Consider the following 14,644-nt stretch of genomic DNA (forward strand, 5'->3'; position numbering starts at 1 on the left):
CCCGGGGGTCATGATTTGAACAAACTTGAATCTACACTAACTGAGGATGATTCCACATGAGTTCCATCTTTCCTGACCCTGTGGTTCTTGAGAAGAAGATTTTTAAAGATTTTTCCTATATATTCCTATGTAAAACTTGGGTCGGCCATTTTGGCCCCACTTTAGCCCCGGGGGTCATGATTTGAACAAACTTGAATCTACACTACCTGAGGATGATTCCACATGAGTTTCATCTTTCCTGGCCCAGTGGTTCTTAAGAAGAAGATTTTTAAAAAATGCCATTAATTTTTCTTTAATCCATAATTATCTCCCCTTGGAAAAGGGCATGGCCCTTCATTTGAACAAACTTGAATCCCCTGCACCTAAGGATACTTTGTGCCAAGTTTGATTGAAATTGGCCCAGCGGTTCTTGAGAAGAAGTCGAAAATGTGAAAAGTTTACAGACAGACGGACAGACAGACAGACGGACGCCGGACAAAATGTGATCAGAAAAGCTCACTTGAGCCTTTGGCTCAGGTGAGCTAAAAATATGGACGTGAATTAGACCCAATGCCTGCTGATACATGTACTTAAAAAGATTATTCTTTCAGTTTAGTGTAACTCTACAGTTATTTTGCGTTACCAACTCTCGAACAACCCACATAACTATGTATTGCTTACGCCTTTATTAATTATTTTTTCTCAATAATTAGTCCTAAAACATTTTAAAATGTATAATAGATCATAATTCATATGTTTAAATATCCCTTCTATATTATTTTTATCTGATTATTCTTTTTCAAGTATAGTTACGCCATTTTGAGAGAATGACACAATGTACGATTTACTAAATGTTGTGATTAATTAGCGTAATTAACTCGTTCAATTATGTAAATCGCACTTCACCTGAGTATACCCTGATAAACCAGACTTATTTCAGAGCGGTCCGGATTTCTTTCTTAAATAGTGTTTATATATATTTCCAATTCAACATGAAACTATATAGTGTTTATAGTGCTACACATGTAGTTGTTTTTGGTTTCTCTTTTTCCTTTGATCTTATGACTTTTTATCTTTTTTCTTTGTCCCGCGGAAGGGACAGAGCGTCCCGAAAACTGTTGGTCACTCTTAGTGCTTTATATACATTTTCCTGTACATGTATATTAAAAAAGATAGCTGCAGCAGGCTTATAGAAAACAATTTCAGTACAATATTGGGAGGACGACTCATAGAAATTTAAGTAAGTCATCAGGCTTTATTATTAAAATCAAGTCTAATAATGAGAGTTTACAGTTATGATCTCTCTCTCTCTCTCTCTCTCTCTCTCGTCTCGATGTTTCCTGTATCTATTTTTATTTAAATATTGGGCTAGTTAATATTCCTGAACTGTTAGTATCTTGAGAAAATGAAATTTTACAATAATTGTCGAAGACCAACTATTTCTTTTGTCCTCTTTTTGTCAGTAAAATATTAATTGTAATATCAATTAATTTCCATTTTTATGCATTGACTGATGTATTTACCCAATTTGTTTTCCAAATGGACTTCCAATACTGGAATAAAAAAACTAAAGGAAATAAAAACGTAAATTTTCATGTATAATTCTACGTGGAAAATTAAAACAAATAATTAATTAATTGCTTTAATAAAATAAAGGAAGTAAATATATAAATATAAGATACAACCGGGAGAATTAAAATAAATAATATCAAATCGTATTTTATTCATCATAATAGATTTAAACGGCACATTAACACGGTTTGCTTGTATATAGTGTTTTGATTTATATCAAATTAAATCAACACGTTCGATCTTATATCCCAATCGACAGATCAATATGCTATTTTGATTGGTTGTCGCGCTGATTGGTTAATCGCTAATCCTGATTGACAGCTCCGTAAAGAAATACCGAACCCACGTTCGCTCGCTGGGACCGCTACTGAATTTGGGGTTCGCTCTCTGTGTCCGCCTCGGGTTCGCTCGGGGTCCGCTACGGGTTCGCTTTGGGTCCGCTCCGGGTTCGCTCGGGGTCAGCCCTAGCAGACCCCGAGCGAACCCGGAGCGGACCCGAGAGAGCGAACCCGGGGTCCGCTCCGGGTTCGCTTTCTGTTAGGTTGTGTCCGGTCGGTACTGTACGCGTTTGCCATGACTAAACAGATGAAACCGTTTCGAGCTCTATTGAAACCATCTACACCGTTCCATTGGACAGATGAGCTAGATAAACTATTTACAAAGTCCAAAGAGGTCATTATCCAGGAGATGAAGGAAGATGTTCGTCTGTTCGACGCAGCACGCATGACCTGTCTAGCCACAGACTGGTCCATTGATGATATTGGCTTCTTCATGATGCAGAAGTATTGCAGCTGTGCCAGTAAGATCCCAGCATGCTGTAATGATGGATGGAAGCTTTGTTTGGTCGGCAGTAGATTCACCCACCCAGCAGAAAGTAGATACGCTCCAACCGAAGGTGAAGGCTTGGCTGTTGTGTACGCACTCCACCAGACAAGATGTTATGTGCTCGGATGCGAAGATCTCATGGTCGCCACTGACCATAAACCACTACTCCAGATATTGAACGATCGATCACTCACCGAGATAGATAACAGACGTGTCCTCAACCTGAAAGAAAAGACCCTTGGATACAAGTTTACGGTGGTTCATGTACCTGGGAGGAAAAACCTTGGTCCAGATGCAGCTTCCAGACATCCAGTTTGCCCCCCAGATCGACTGGTATTACCTGGTGATGCCACAGTAGACAAGTCCCTTGACAGTTGCTCTGCCAGTTGTCGTGATACATTTACCCGTTTCGGCCTATCTACTGAGGATCAAGATCAAGCTGATGATACCTCCACAGTTGCTGCCGCTGCAACCGCATTAAATGCCAACATCACGGTTGTAACCTGGGATATAGAACGTGAAGCCACAGCATCAGATCCTACGTATGTTAGCCTCCTTCAGCAGATAGAAGAAGGATTCCCAGAGGATTATAGTGATTTGTCACTATAGTGAGTTGCGCCCTTTTCATCGTTTTTCTGCCAGTCTATGCTCTGTTGATGGTGTGGTTCTCTTGGGACAGCGTATAGTCATTGCACCTGCCTTACGTAACGCAGGGGTAAAAAGGAAGCATACAAAATATTCTACCTTGACTAACTCAGTGCTACATTATGACGTCATAGTAGGCAAGATTACGTCAATTTTAGAACACAATTTTTCTGAATATTGGTATTTAGAGATGTAATTTAACTCTAAAAAAATGAATAGAAACGTGTAAACATTGACAAAAGTAAAATGTTTTAATTTTGTTATGCTGTATCTCTCTTTTTGATTAAAATCTGCCACCGATGACGTCATATGTGTACATGAAGTAACTTGATGATGTTGTGTAAAGAAAATTTGGCTAAGACGACACGTACAGAGATACGTAAAATGGAGTTTAAAAGGAAATATCGTGTATATTATATGAAATTCATATGGAGTTCATTTAATTATACAGGTATGCTAACTTATTTTCATCGATTATATTCTCTTTCGAAGACAGTTACCTATATAACGTATCCCGGCCGGCCTTACCTCTGTCATTCGTGACAAAAATAATGCGATAGAACAACAATAAGATGGATATTTCAAAACATAAGATCTGTGCAGATGGAAAGTTTGCCCCCTGACAAACTTGGAAAGTGCTGCTAGAATCCCAAGTTAAGCATGGTTTTACGAAAAATCTCAGTTCACATGTATAAAATTCAAAACATGGGGTAAGGTTTCGTGTGAATATATGGAATAATTATTTTATTGACAGGACAGTTGGATTCTAGCAGCACTTTTTGGGCAGATGAGATGTTTTTTCAACAATATTATTTACTCAAAGAAAGTATTAAACTCCGGGGTATTGTTGTTCTATTAGCCTATTTATTAAAGAAAATTTTGCTATAAATAGACGTCACGTAATACCGTGGCGGTGATGTACGTCTTTGCGCTAGACACTCTTTTATATGTTTAATATAGTTAATAGCAGTTTACGTTTATCAGCGGTTTTGGTAATTAATCAAATTTAATTTTCTTTAAAAAGTCAAAATTTCCCGAGAAATGACTTATATGCTTCATAACATACCCGCGAAACCAGTACTAAATGCACTTCATGCAGCTCACCAAGGAGTCTCTTCGATGCGTGCCAGAGCCATGGACTCAGTGTATTGGCCAGATATCACAGTGGATATTGCTAGAACGAGGGACCAGTGTGGACATTGTCAACAGATGGCTGAGTCAAACCCCATGCAGCCACCTACTGATATAGTTCCTCCTGAATACCCTTTCCAGAAGATTTGCAGCGACTACTTCACCTACAACAGCAAGAATTATGTTGTCGTCGTGGACAGGTACTCCAACTGGCCCATGGTATACAGATCGGAGTCAGATCGGAGCCTTCGTGAGACGTTCGTCACATTTGGTATCCCAGAGGAGTTAAGACCAAATGGAGGTCCAAGTATACAGCTGGAAAGACAAAGGAATTCCTGAAAAGCCTTGGAAGTCAGTCCTTCAGAAAAGACTGTTACAGATTGTTCATCCTCGACTCAGAAAACATTGACTCTAAATCCATTGAAATGTAGCACACCACAACTTTCGCATGTGAGTCCTAGGATGGATAGCTCTTCTGTTATACCACCTGTTAACCATGGTTCACCTGCTTCTTCTGGAGAGGTCTCACCTGCGGTCTCGACTCCAAAATCAACAGCTAAGTCACGTTTATCGCAAAGACAACTATTGACGGACAAGGACGAAGTCGCCCCTCCGACGGAACATGAAGAAAAAACGAAGGTCACACATTTACCCCGCGCTCTGGTTCGTCTTCAGCCGCACAAAGCACCTGGAAAGAAAGAGTTGTTGACGCCTGGAAGACCACGCCGCAATACTAGACAGGATTCCATGGATTCCGCAGAGAATAACTGACTATTGGACAGTTCAATTGATCTTTAATTACTAGTGACTGATGTACAATTGTGATATGAAACATTCCGTAATTTGATATTTGATTTATACAGACCTTCTCAGTTTTATTAGTTCCTAAAAAACTTGTCCCCGGGGGAGGAGATGACTAATCATTTCTTTAATGTAATATTATTTCTATATGTTTCAGGTACATGTATCAGTCATCCTTAGTTAATTAAATATTTACTCTGTGGATGATGGTTATTATTTAAGGGGGATAGGGGAGAATGAGGAGGGGTGTTGATCGCACAGGAAGGCATTGTGCTGATTAAAGAAGTACATATACGTGTCAGTTTTATGGCAAGTTAAACTCTTCAAATGACACGCAGGTGCATTATATTTTCAGTTTATTTCCACGCCGAAAAGGTAAGCTGTTTAAAGTCATCGTGTTTTTTCCTGTTTATTATTTGAAAATTATCTAATGCCAGATAAAATTTATTTTAATAAAAAAAAAACTTTTTTTATCGTAACTACCATGGTGTGATAAATCGGGTAAAGCATTTTCATGCATTACATTTTATAATTTAGATTTTTTTAAAAATTTAAACATAATCAGGAATTTAACTAATTAGATAGTGATAAAAATGAATTAAAAAATTAAGCCTATACGGACAAAATCAGTGTTTAAGTTATCTGGATCAATGTCTTAAATGCTTCGTTATTATTTATTTTAAAATCAAGATTTTAAATAATTTTGCATACATGCAGATCAGAGGCAAAAACACATTTCTAATAGTACCAGACGATTGATTGGGAGAAAATGAATATTGCGTTTAAAAAAGATACATATCAACCCCCTGCTAATTATTACTATTATTATGGGGGGGGGTTACATATACCACGTGACTTACCGAAAATCATCCTCTAGTGACTGACTTATTCAAGAAAATCTTGACCAAAAAAATTAATCAATTCGAAGAATGTAAAAAAAAAAAACAAAAACAAACAGGGAATCGATTATTTTATTTTCAGGAATTAATTTTGATTCTCTGCTTGACAATGACATGACTATTTTCTCACTTTAATATATTATAAATTATTCTATTTATAAATCATATTAATTATACATTTATTATTTTCCTTCCACACTTTAATGTTTCTTTTAATAGTGAAAAACTAAGGAATTAAACTTAATTTTCTATTTCTTGGTTAAAATATTCTTATTCTAGTTAACAAAACGAAAGGCGGAATACCTCGGTAGTTTATTCCTGTAGTAAAGATAAAAAACGAGGGTTTCCGAATATACATGATAAACGCAAAACACGATACACGATAGAACCTGATAAATGATCTTCACGATAAACGCAAAACACGATACGATGAGATATGATAGGATACACGCACGATACGACATGATACACACACGATACGATAGGATACACGCACGATAGGACACGATAGGACACGATAGAATTGTAAAGAATAACAATGCGGGTACTGTATTTATAAATTTCGACAGGGCTAATATTAAATAACTTTCTTCAAAGTTTAATCTGTATATTCATACATGACCATAGAAACCGGGAGGGGGGTGCCACCCAATAAAATGTCATTATGTACACTGCTGTAAAAAAACAGTAACTTTATTCTTGTGCACCATCAATAAAACGTCTAAAGACATTTTTAGCTAGCCTGAGCTGAAAGCTCAACAGAGCTTTTATAATAACCTGCTGTCAGTATGTCCGTCCGTCCATCCGTCTATAAACGCTGTTAACATTTGCAACTTCTTCTCAGGAACTACTAGGTTAATTTTAATCAAACTTGGTACAAAGCATCCTAGAGGAGATGGATGCTAAATTTGAAAAAAAAAATGATGGATCTAGCCCCTCAACAAGGGGAGATAATCAAGATATAAAAAATAGGGTGGGATCATTAAAAAATCTTCTTCCTAATAACCACTGGGCAAAAAAAAAATCTGAAACTTAATGTAGACGAATTCTGGAGTAGTGTAGATTTTACACTCTCGAAATTATAATCCCGGGGGGGGGGGGGTAAAGAGGGGTCAAAATAGGTATTACAAAGGAGAAATCTTGTAAGGAATAGCATGGCCATAGTTACTCAGGCAACCGATGTGGCCAACAGGTCTTTTGTTTTATTAGTCAGGTAATTTTTGGTAGTTGATAGTGCCTCCAACAGAATATAGGGCTGCTCCCCATCCCTCCCCGCTTTCAACCGAAATTGCTTCCAACGGGCCATTGTTTATAAATTGATTTTGTACATCAAAGACATTTGTACTTTACAACAAATATTTGATTTATTTATATAAACAAATAATTCTTTGTTGTTTACCTGGCCCCATGGCTTCTTTAAATTACTTATGATGTGTCTTAGGACAAGCTCGCGGTCGTCTTAAAACAGGGACTAAGATTAAGAGTTCCCCTAAGATAGGATAGCTTTGATAGCCTAACATAAGATTAGTTGTGTCGTAAGTTAGTCTTAAATGATGCATCACGAACCCAATAATACCCAATTATGAAATAAAAAAAAACTCTATCAAAAATCAATTAATCAAAACGAAATGCAAACTTGATCTATAATTAATGAAGGTGAAATCTCATTCTAAATATCAGCACAATATCTGCAAGTATTTTGGCAAAAAAAGTGCAGAAAACCCTTAAAAATTGGAAAAGCTGTAATATCGTAAAAATCATTGAAGTGGAACGGTATTCAAACTTGATCTGAAACTCTTCAAAATACACCCACGTGTAATACATACCACAAATCAGCTCAATATCTGCCAGCATTTAGAAAAAAGTGCGGAAAACCAGGGGCTCGTAACATAAAGCTTGCTAAGTTTTTGACTTAAGTAGGGTCGTAAGTACGGTTTAAGCACAATCTTAGGACATGTCTAAGTACTGCTTAAGTATGTCTTAAACCGTAACATACATGTAAAGCGAACTAAGCTAGGTCCTAGCTAAGTCAGACTTATGTTAAAAATATTTCACATGAGTCAATCTATAGTTTTTGATTTTATATAGATATATTGCTAAATGTGATTCAGTGAGGGTTTTAATTAATTACATATTAAAGTGACGTCCTTACCTATCGGTTTAAATTATGTTAGATTAGATTTCGTATTAAAATTATAATTATGTTATAAACTATTTAGAATGTTTGAAAACAAATACTGCACGGTCAGAAAGTGGAGAATTGTGGTTCATTGTAAATGTTCACGACAATTGTTTTATCACCTGAGGTGTTTTCATTTTACCTATTGTAAATCTTTTGTTTTGATAAATGTTCACCTACCCTGTTTTTATCGCAGACAAGAAAAGATAATTCACCGCCTATTCACTTGAAATTAAAACTCTAAAAAGTTCGATACATTTTGAATCCCCGCTAAGTATAATGCCATATGTCAGAAGCAAAAAATGCAGAAGTTATACTTATAATCAAGGATACAAAACAAAAATCGAGATATTTCTATAACCGAAGTCCTACTAATTTCAGACGTATCCCTATATAACTAAATTTTTATTTACTTGTATGCTAGTCCTGTGCTGTGCTGTACTGTGAGTGAAATTGGGATCAGTGATCACCCCACCCCCCTCCCAAAGAAAAAATAAAATTCTTAAATCAGTGTCAAATATAGTTAATTATTTTCTTTTATGCATAATATGAATAGAGGAAACTTTAAACATCGAAAGTCAACATCAAATAATCCTAAATATATGTACAAGAAATTTAAGATATACTTAAGTCACCTCTACCGGCCGCCTAAGTTTTGCTAAGATTGCCAAATCTAAGTACGCTTCTAGTTACGGTCTTAAGTTTTAAACTGTACTTAAGTCCTACTTATGCACGGTCTAAAACTTAAGTAGCCTTTATGTTACGACCCCAAGTGAACAGACTGACAGGCAAGCTAGACGAACAGCTAGACAGCTAGACGGACGGAGGGACAGACAGACATACCGATTTCTATATTCCCTCCCACTTTTCAAGTGGGGGGGGGGGGGTGATAAAAGTACAAGGCTTTAAATTTTTTTTTAGAATAAGGGAAAAGGCAGAAATTTTAATATCAAGTTCTCTGTTAGATTTAAAATGAAACTAAACTTGCGACAAGAAAATTTACATATATACATGTATGTAGGTATCGAATATGTAAAAAAAAAAAAATCCGTTATTTACTTTATGTATATTTGCATTTGAATTTTCCACTTATCTTCCCTCAGACATTCCAATACTTCTAAAACAAATAGGGAAAATATTTTTTTAAAGTTCAAAGCAGTATCAAGAATGATACTGGTCGTTACATGTGTTTGATTAAAAAAAAACTTTTCTACTAATCTGGTAATCAGATTTTATTCTATATAGAACAATTTTGCTTTTTGAAACATTGCTATCATACATGTACTAGTCAAGAAAGCTGAATGGAATTAGATGAAAAGAAAAAAAAATGGCAAAAAAAAAATTACTTTAATTATGGAGATCATTTAAATTAAATTGTATGATATGCATGTACCATTATTTATTGACAGTGTTACTCAATATATGTTCACTACACGTTGTAGATGAGTTCACCACACTGACTGATGACGAGGTGTCCGTGTTATTCTGTTTTCTGTGTTCTGACTCCGGTCCTCCTGACTTGACTGACACAGAGTGGCTGGACATGCTTAATGAGATACGGCAGGACGTGTACGATAAAGATATTCCTGTAACACGTGAGGAAGCACAGCAGATTCTGGACAGACTGAAGTCACGTGATTACCTCTGGGAAGATCAGGAGAAGATCACGGAGGACACAAAGGATGAGACAATGTATAGGATAGCATTAAGACGCCCTGATAAACCTTTCTATTACAGTAGTTATGACACAGCCAATGTGTACCTGAGATCAGGGGGATACAAGAGAAAACCTAGAGAGAAGTGTGTCGTTAGTCCTGGCCCAAGCTGTGATCACTTACTGGTACTCCGTCTACAGATGAACATACTGACTCACGTCACCATGGAGGACACGGGAATATATGATACGATACACCGGATATGTAAGTCAGAGTAAAATAATTTAATTGAAAATTGTTTTTTTTTCTTCCAGAATTTTCTTTAAATAATTGGATTACATTTAAAAGAGTTAAAAAGTTATCAGTAGAAACATTTATACATTTAAATCACTTTCTTTTTTTTGTAGTTGCTTTGTAGTAGCTTCATCGATTACAATTTAATGGTACTAGATTAACATATTATAATAGAAGTAACTGATCGTGTTTAATACATCTATAATTTGATTGTATCTCTACCTATACACATGTATATATACATAATGTTACTACAGTGTAAATGTTTATTATAAACAGTATATTTTTTTCTACAGTAAATATCCCAGAAAATAAAATCAAGAGCAGTAAAGATGAACGAAAAGAATTTCTAACGGAACTAAGAAGAGAAGGGGAGGCTGTACATTACAGAGGAAGATCACAGGACAGTGTAGATCACGTGACGTGGCTCTGGAGATACGGGAGACATGCAAAACCTGACATCGTGAGATCCTGTATAGGTCTACATCCACACTGGGATATCTACATCATCGACAACAAAACCTATAGAAAACCAAGTAAGAAAGTTTTATTTTCTAGAAAAAAAATAAAATTAATTCTTTAGTTACTTCTGTGAATTCGGACCTATAAATTTATATTAGCTCAGTTCATTATATTTGTTACCCAAGACCTTGTATAGAAAAGTGATTTATCTGTTCAGTAATCTGAATAAATATTACTGAATACCTAAATATACCTGTAACTTTGTGTAGACATAAATCTAAAAATCAAGGGTGTAAATTTTTCTACTTAAATAAAGGAGATGATTGGGGTTTTGGGAGATTGAAGTTCTTTCCTGACCATTTTTTATCTTTCAAACACTACGACTTACCATTCTTCAACTTTAACTAAACTGCAACGTGTGTTTTGAAAGTGCATGTGAGGGTGTGTGTGTGTTTGTGAGGGGGGGGATGTATACATACGTCCCAATGTTTATTTTCTATATGATTTCTATCGTTTGAAAAAAAAAGTATGGGACTGAACCCCCCTCCGCTAGCCTCCCTTGTTTCGACGCCAATGGTTATCTTTTTTTTAATTGGAGCCTTTGTTTTTTTTGTTTTTTGTTTTTTTTTGTATTTTGCAAATCTAAATGTCAGTTAAAGTATCAGTCTGTTTCTCTCCCTCGATTTCGCTTTAAAGTAGGTCTACACTCGCACAACGTCATTTACCGCCACCGCGCTTCCTTTTTCCGAGAGGTGATTTTTGAACTATATTGGTTTGACTTTTAGTAAGCGTTTTAAATATCCGGTAACGATTTTGCTCCAAGTCGGTGGCGTCTACAAACATACAAAAACTGATTGTTCTACAGTCTAAGGATAAATTAATTAAAAAGGGAAGGCTGGGAACAACTTTTGGTTGACAGAAATAATTAGGTAATAAAACTATATTTCTGTGAATTATGCATGTGCTATATGCCGTTCCGATAACACGGACGAACTTGCTACATCAGAACATGCATGATTTATATCAAACTCTCGCGACTATTGTCAGCGGTCAAGTTGAAGCTAATAGTAATAATTCGGAAGAAAAGTAATGACTACGATTTGACTTAGACATTTATAAATAATATGTTTTACGGTGTGACCGTTGGGGCGAGCGCAGTTGTACCATCAAAAACACTTGAGATCAGCCACTTCGAACGTCAAGGCGCACGAGACATCTGGACTAGCTGTGACGTCATACGACGTCACAAAGCTCGTCGGAGCTTACGGAGACAGCCGAGCGTCTGTTTGAAACTATAGAACTAGTGCAGTTTTTGTCGAAAAACATTGCAGAGTTATTTTTGTTTCTTTGAAAGATTTCTACAAACTGAAAACCTGATATATGCTTTACGTTATTATTTATTTATTTATTCGGCAATATTCGCGCAAAGGACATTGGGTAGTGCAGGAATTCTGGGAATGTTGCACAGAGAAATTTGGCTGACGTATGTACAGATTTCAATCCGAATTTCCTCTGTTCTTACACCTTAGTCTATTGAGCTCGCTTTGCGAGCGTCGCTTCGCGACGCTCGCTGCGCTCGCTATAAATTTTATTAATCAAACATTATAAAATTTACTTTGAACAATAATTATTGTTTAAGACGCCCCCCCCCCCCCCCCCTCAAACTGCTTATCCACGAATTAATGCAAAATTATAAAATTATCTTATGATTATTAGTACATGACAAAAGTTGATTCACTTGCAGCATACTTACTTTCTGTTACAAAATTATCCAGTTTGTGAGAATCCGTAAATCACTTTCATTTTCATTTTCATTGTCTCCAATTTACAGACAAGACTAGTGTGTTTTAATTTTTTAAAGTAAAATAGGATAAATTTTAGGAACAATAGGTATTGGGTGCGTATAGTTATTGTTTTGAGTATGTACAACTTTGTTAGTACAAATATACACTCAAACATTAACAGTATTACAGTTGCAATATATTTTTTATGAAAGAAGGAAATTAGGGGGGTACCTTTAGTGTAGAGCTCATACCACGAAAAGTAATGCGTCAACATATAATTTTTTACAGCTTAATCTTTTTTTAAATATGATTGAGTAAAAATAATGCAAATTTACGAAGTTTAAGTCCATTTTTTTTTGAATGACGGAGATTGGGCTGTGAAGCATATTTTCTCATGTTAAATTTTGATACGTTAGTCTAACAAAGTGCATCCATTTATAATAATTCATGCAAAACAAAACTTATTTCTACTCTCTTAAGGGTATTAAAGTCGAATATTTAGGCTTTAATTCATTTATATACAATAAAATCTTGGATAGGTAAATTTCAGTATTTTACATTTCGGGGTATATACTCCGATAGATAATAGCGGAAAAGTGAACATGCTGACATATGATTTTTCTTGTGTTTATCCATTGCTGGGATTTATGTCTATCTTTTAAAAGCAGATTTATTAAGATTGAGCCCATTTAGTGCAGAGTATATAACTACCTTAAATTTTGTAAAATTAAACTTGTTTCAATATTAATCCAAATTAAATTTATTGTCTTTAACAGGATTTTCATTTCTTTTATTTTTTTTATTGTATGTAAGTGTACATGTATTCCGCATTATTTATTGTGAAAGGTGGTGAACATGTTTCAGGTCGTATAAATTTGCTATCTGATACCACTGACAGGAGTTATCTCCCCATAATACCTACGAGTTATGTCGCGTTACAAAGGCGATATACATTAATTCCTTCCCTCGTTTTAAGAGTGTCACCTTTATCCTTCTATGGACCTGTTGAATACAAGTAGATTTGATATTGCTGTTATGCCTTAAAACAATCGTTTCATCTTTTAGTGCAAAATATATTAGATCAACTTGGTGAAAATAAATGTCTCAGGTCGTATAAATTTACTGCTGACGGGGTGGCAGACAAGAGTTATCTCTCCATAATACGTACGAGTTATGTCGCGTTTCAAAGGTTCCTACATTGTATCCTCATTTTAAAAGTTTCACCTTTATCCTTTCATGGACCTGTTGAATACAAGAAGAGTTGATTGTTGTTATGCCTTAAAACATTTGTTTCATTTTTTAGTGCAAAAGTTAGATCAACTTAATTTAATCAGGAAGCATTTTGAACTATTTAAAAAAAAATCAGTTTCATCATAAAATCACAGCAAAAAAAAAGATACGGACTTCTGACTGAAATGACTAGAGGCGATGAAAATCCAGGTACTGCACATATATAAAAGTTTGAATGGATGTAGTGATGAAACGAATAGTTCTCGTCTGATCCTTATATATGTCACGGGATCTAATCCCACCGAGGGACGTGAACACGTGTTCTTAAATTAGACCGATTAAAATGGGGTCCCTTGTTGTGGAAGTTGCTGGCACGAAAATGATCCCTCGCTGCTCAATGGCCCTCAGTGACAAGGTCAAATTGAGGCTCTCCGCGGCGAAGAATGTTGTCAATGTAACAGTGTTTCAGTGAAATATTGGAAATGAGACGTTTTAATCAACAAACAAACTTATCATTACAGTATTTTGGACGTTTACAAGCATTATTCATCGTTAATATATAGAAATATAGAATAAGTCAATATTTTTTTCTATTTTTAGGTTAGTTATTTTTTTTTTCTGGCTGCCCTCCTTTCTTTCCAAAAGTGTGGTTTTTTTTGTGTGGACCAGATGTATGTCTTCATGTGTGTATCTATGTGTAGGGAGGAGGGGGTTGGGGTTGTGAGGGAAATGCAGAAACATGAATCTATTGATTTAAGTATTGCATTTTTTTCATTGACCAAGACAGGAATATGCTGTCTAAGAAGTTGAATTTTTAATTGCTGGAGCAAGAAAATACAAAATTGCTTTACAAGCTAAAAAAAATATATGACAGTTGATGGAAATAAAATTCTGTAGACTTTTTAAGAAGGGGGGGGGGGCAGCTCCGTTAAAAGCCTCTATAATTTCAATATATGAAATGTTACAATTACCCCCCCCCCCCCCCCCCTGTCTTTTCCTGCAGTTTCTGTGAATCCTGCTAAACATGATTGCGTATCTATGCTCCCCATGCAAGATCGCTCAAAAACAATATCTTGTTGATATTTTTTCCTTTTATTTTCTATCCATTTTTCGTACTCCTCGTCATTCTGCTGTATGTAAAAAAATAAATAAAAATAAGGTAGTGGGAATATATGTTCAAGTTCCACC

At 35.7% G+C, this 14,644-nt stretch overlaps 1 protein-coding gene across 1 annotated transcript in view; it reads left to right on the forward strand.

The window, feature by feature from the left end:
* Positions 1-14,644, forward strand: part of LOC134259620 (uncharacterized) — a 105,650-nt gene that overhangs the window by 22,525 nt on the left and 68,481 nt on the right. Inside the window, exons 10-11 of the mRNA XM_062742222.1 lie at positions 9,474-9,950; positions 10,277-10,516. Coding sequence (XP_062598206.1) covers positions 9,474-9,950; positions 10,277-10,516 — 717 coding nt within the window. The remainder of the gene's footprint in view (positions 1-9,473; positions 9,951-10,276; positions 10,517-14,644) is intronic.

Source organism: Saccostrea cucullata, unplaced genomic scaffold, assembly GCF_032062105.1.
Source record: "Saccostrea cucullata isolate Sc308-1 unplaced genomic scaffold, CSIRO_AGI_Scuc_v1 ctg1259, whole genome shotgun sequence".
Lineage (NCBI taxonomy): Eukaryota > Metazoa > Mollusca > Bivalvia > Ostreida > Ostreidae > Saccostrea > Saccostrea cuccullata.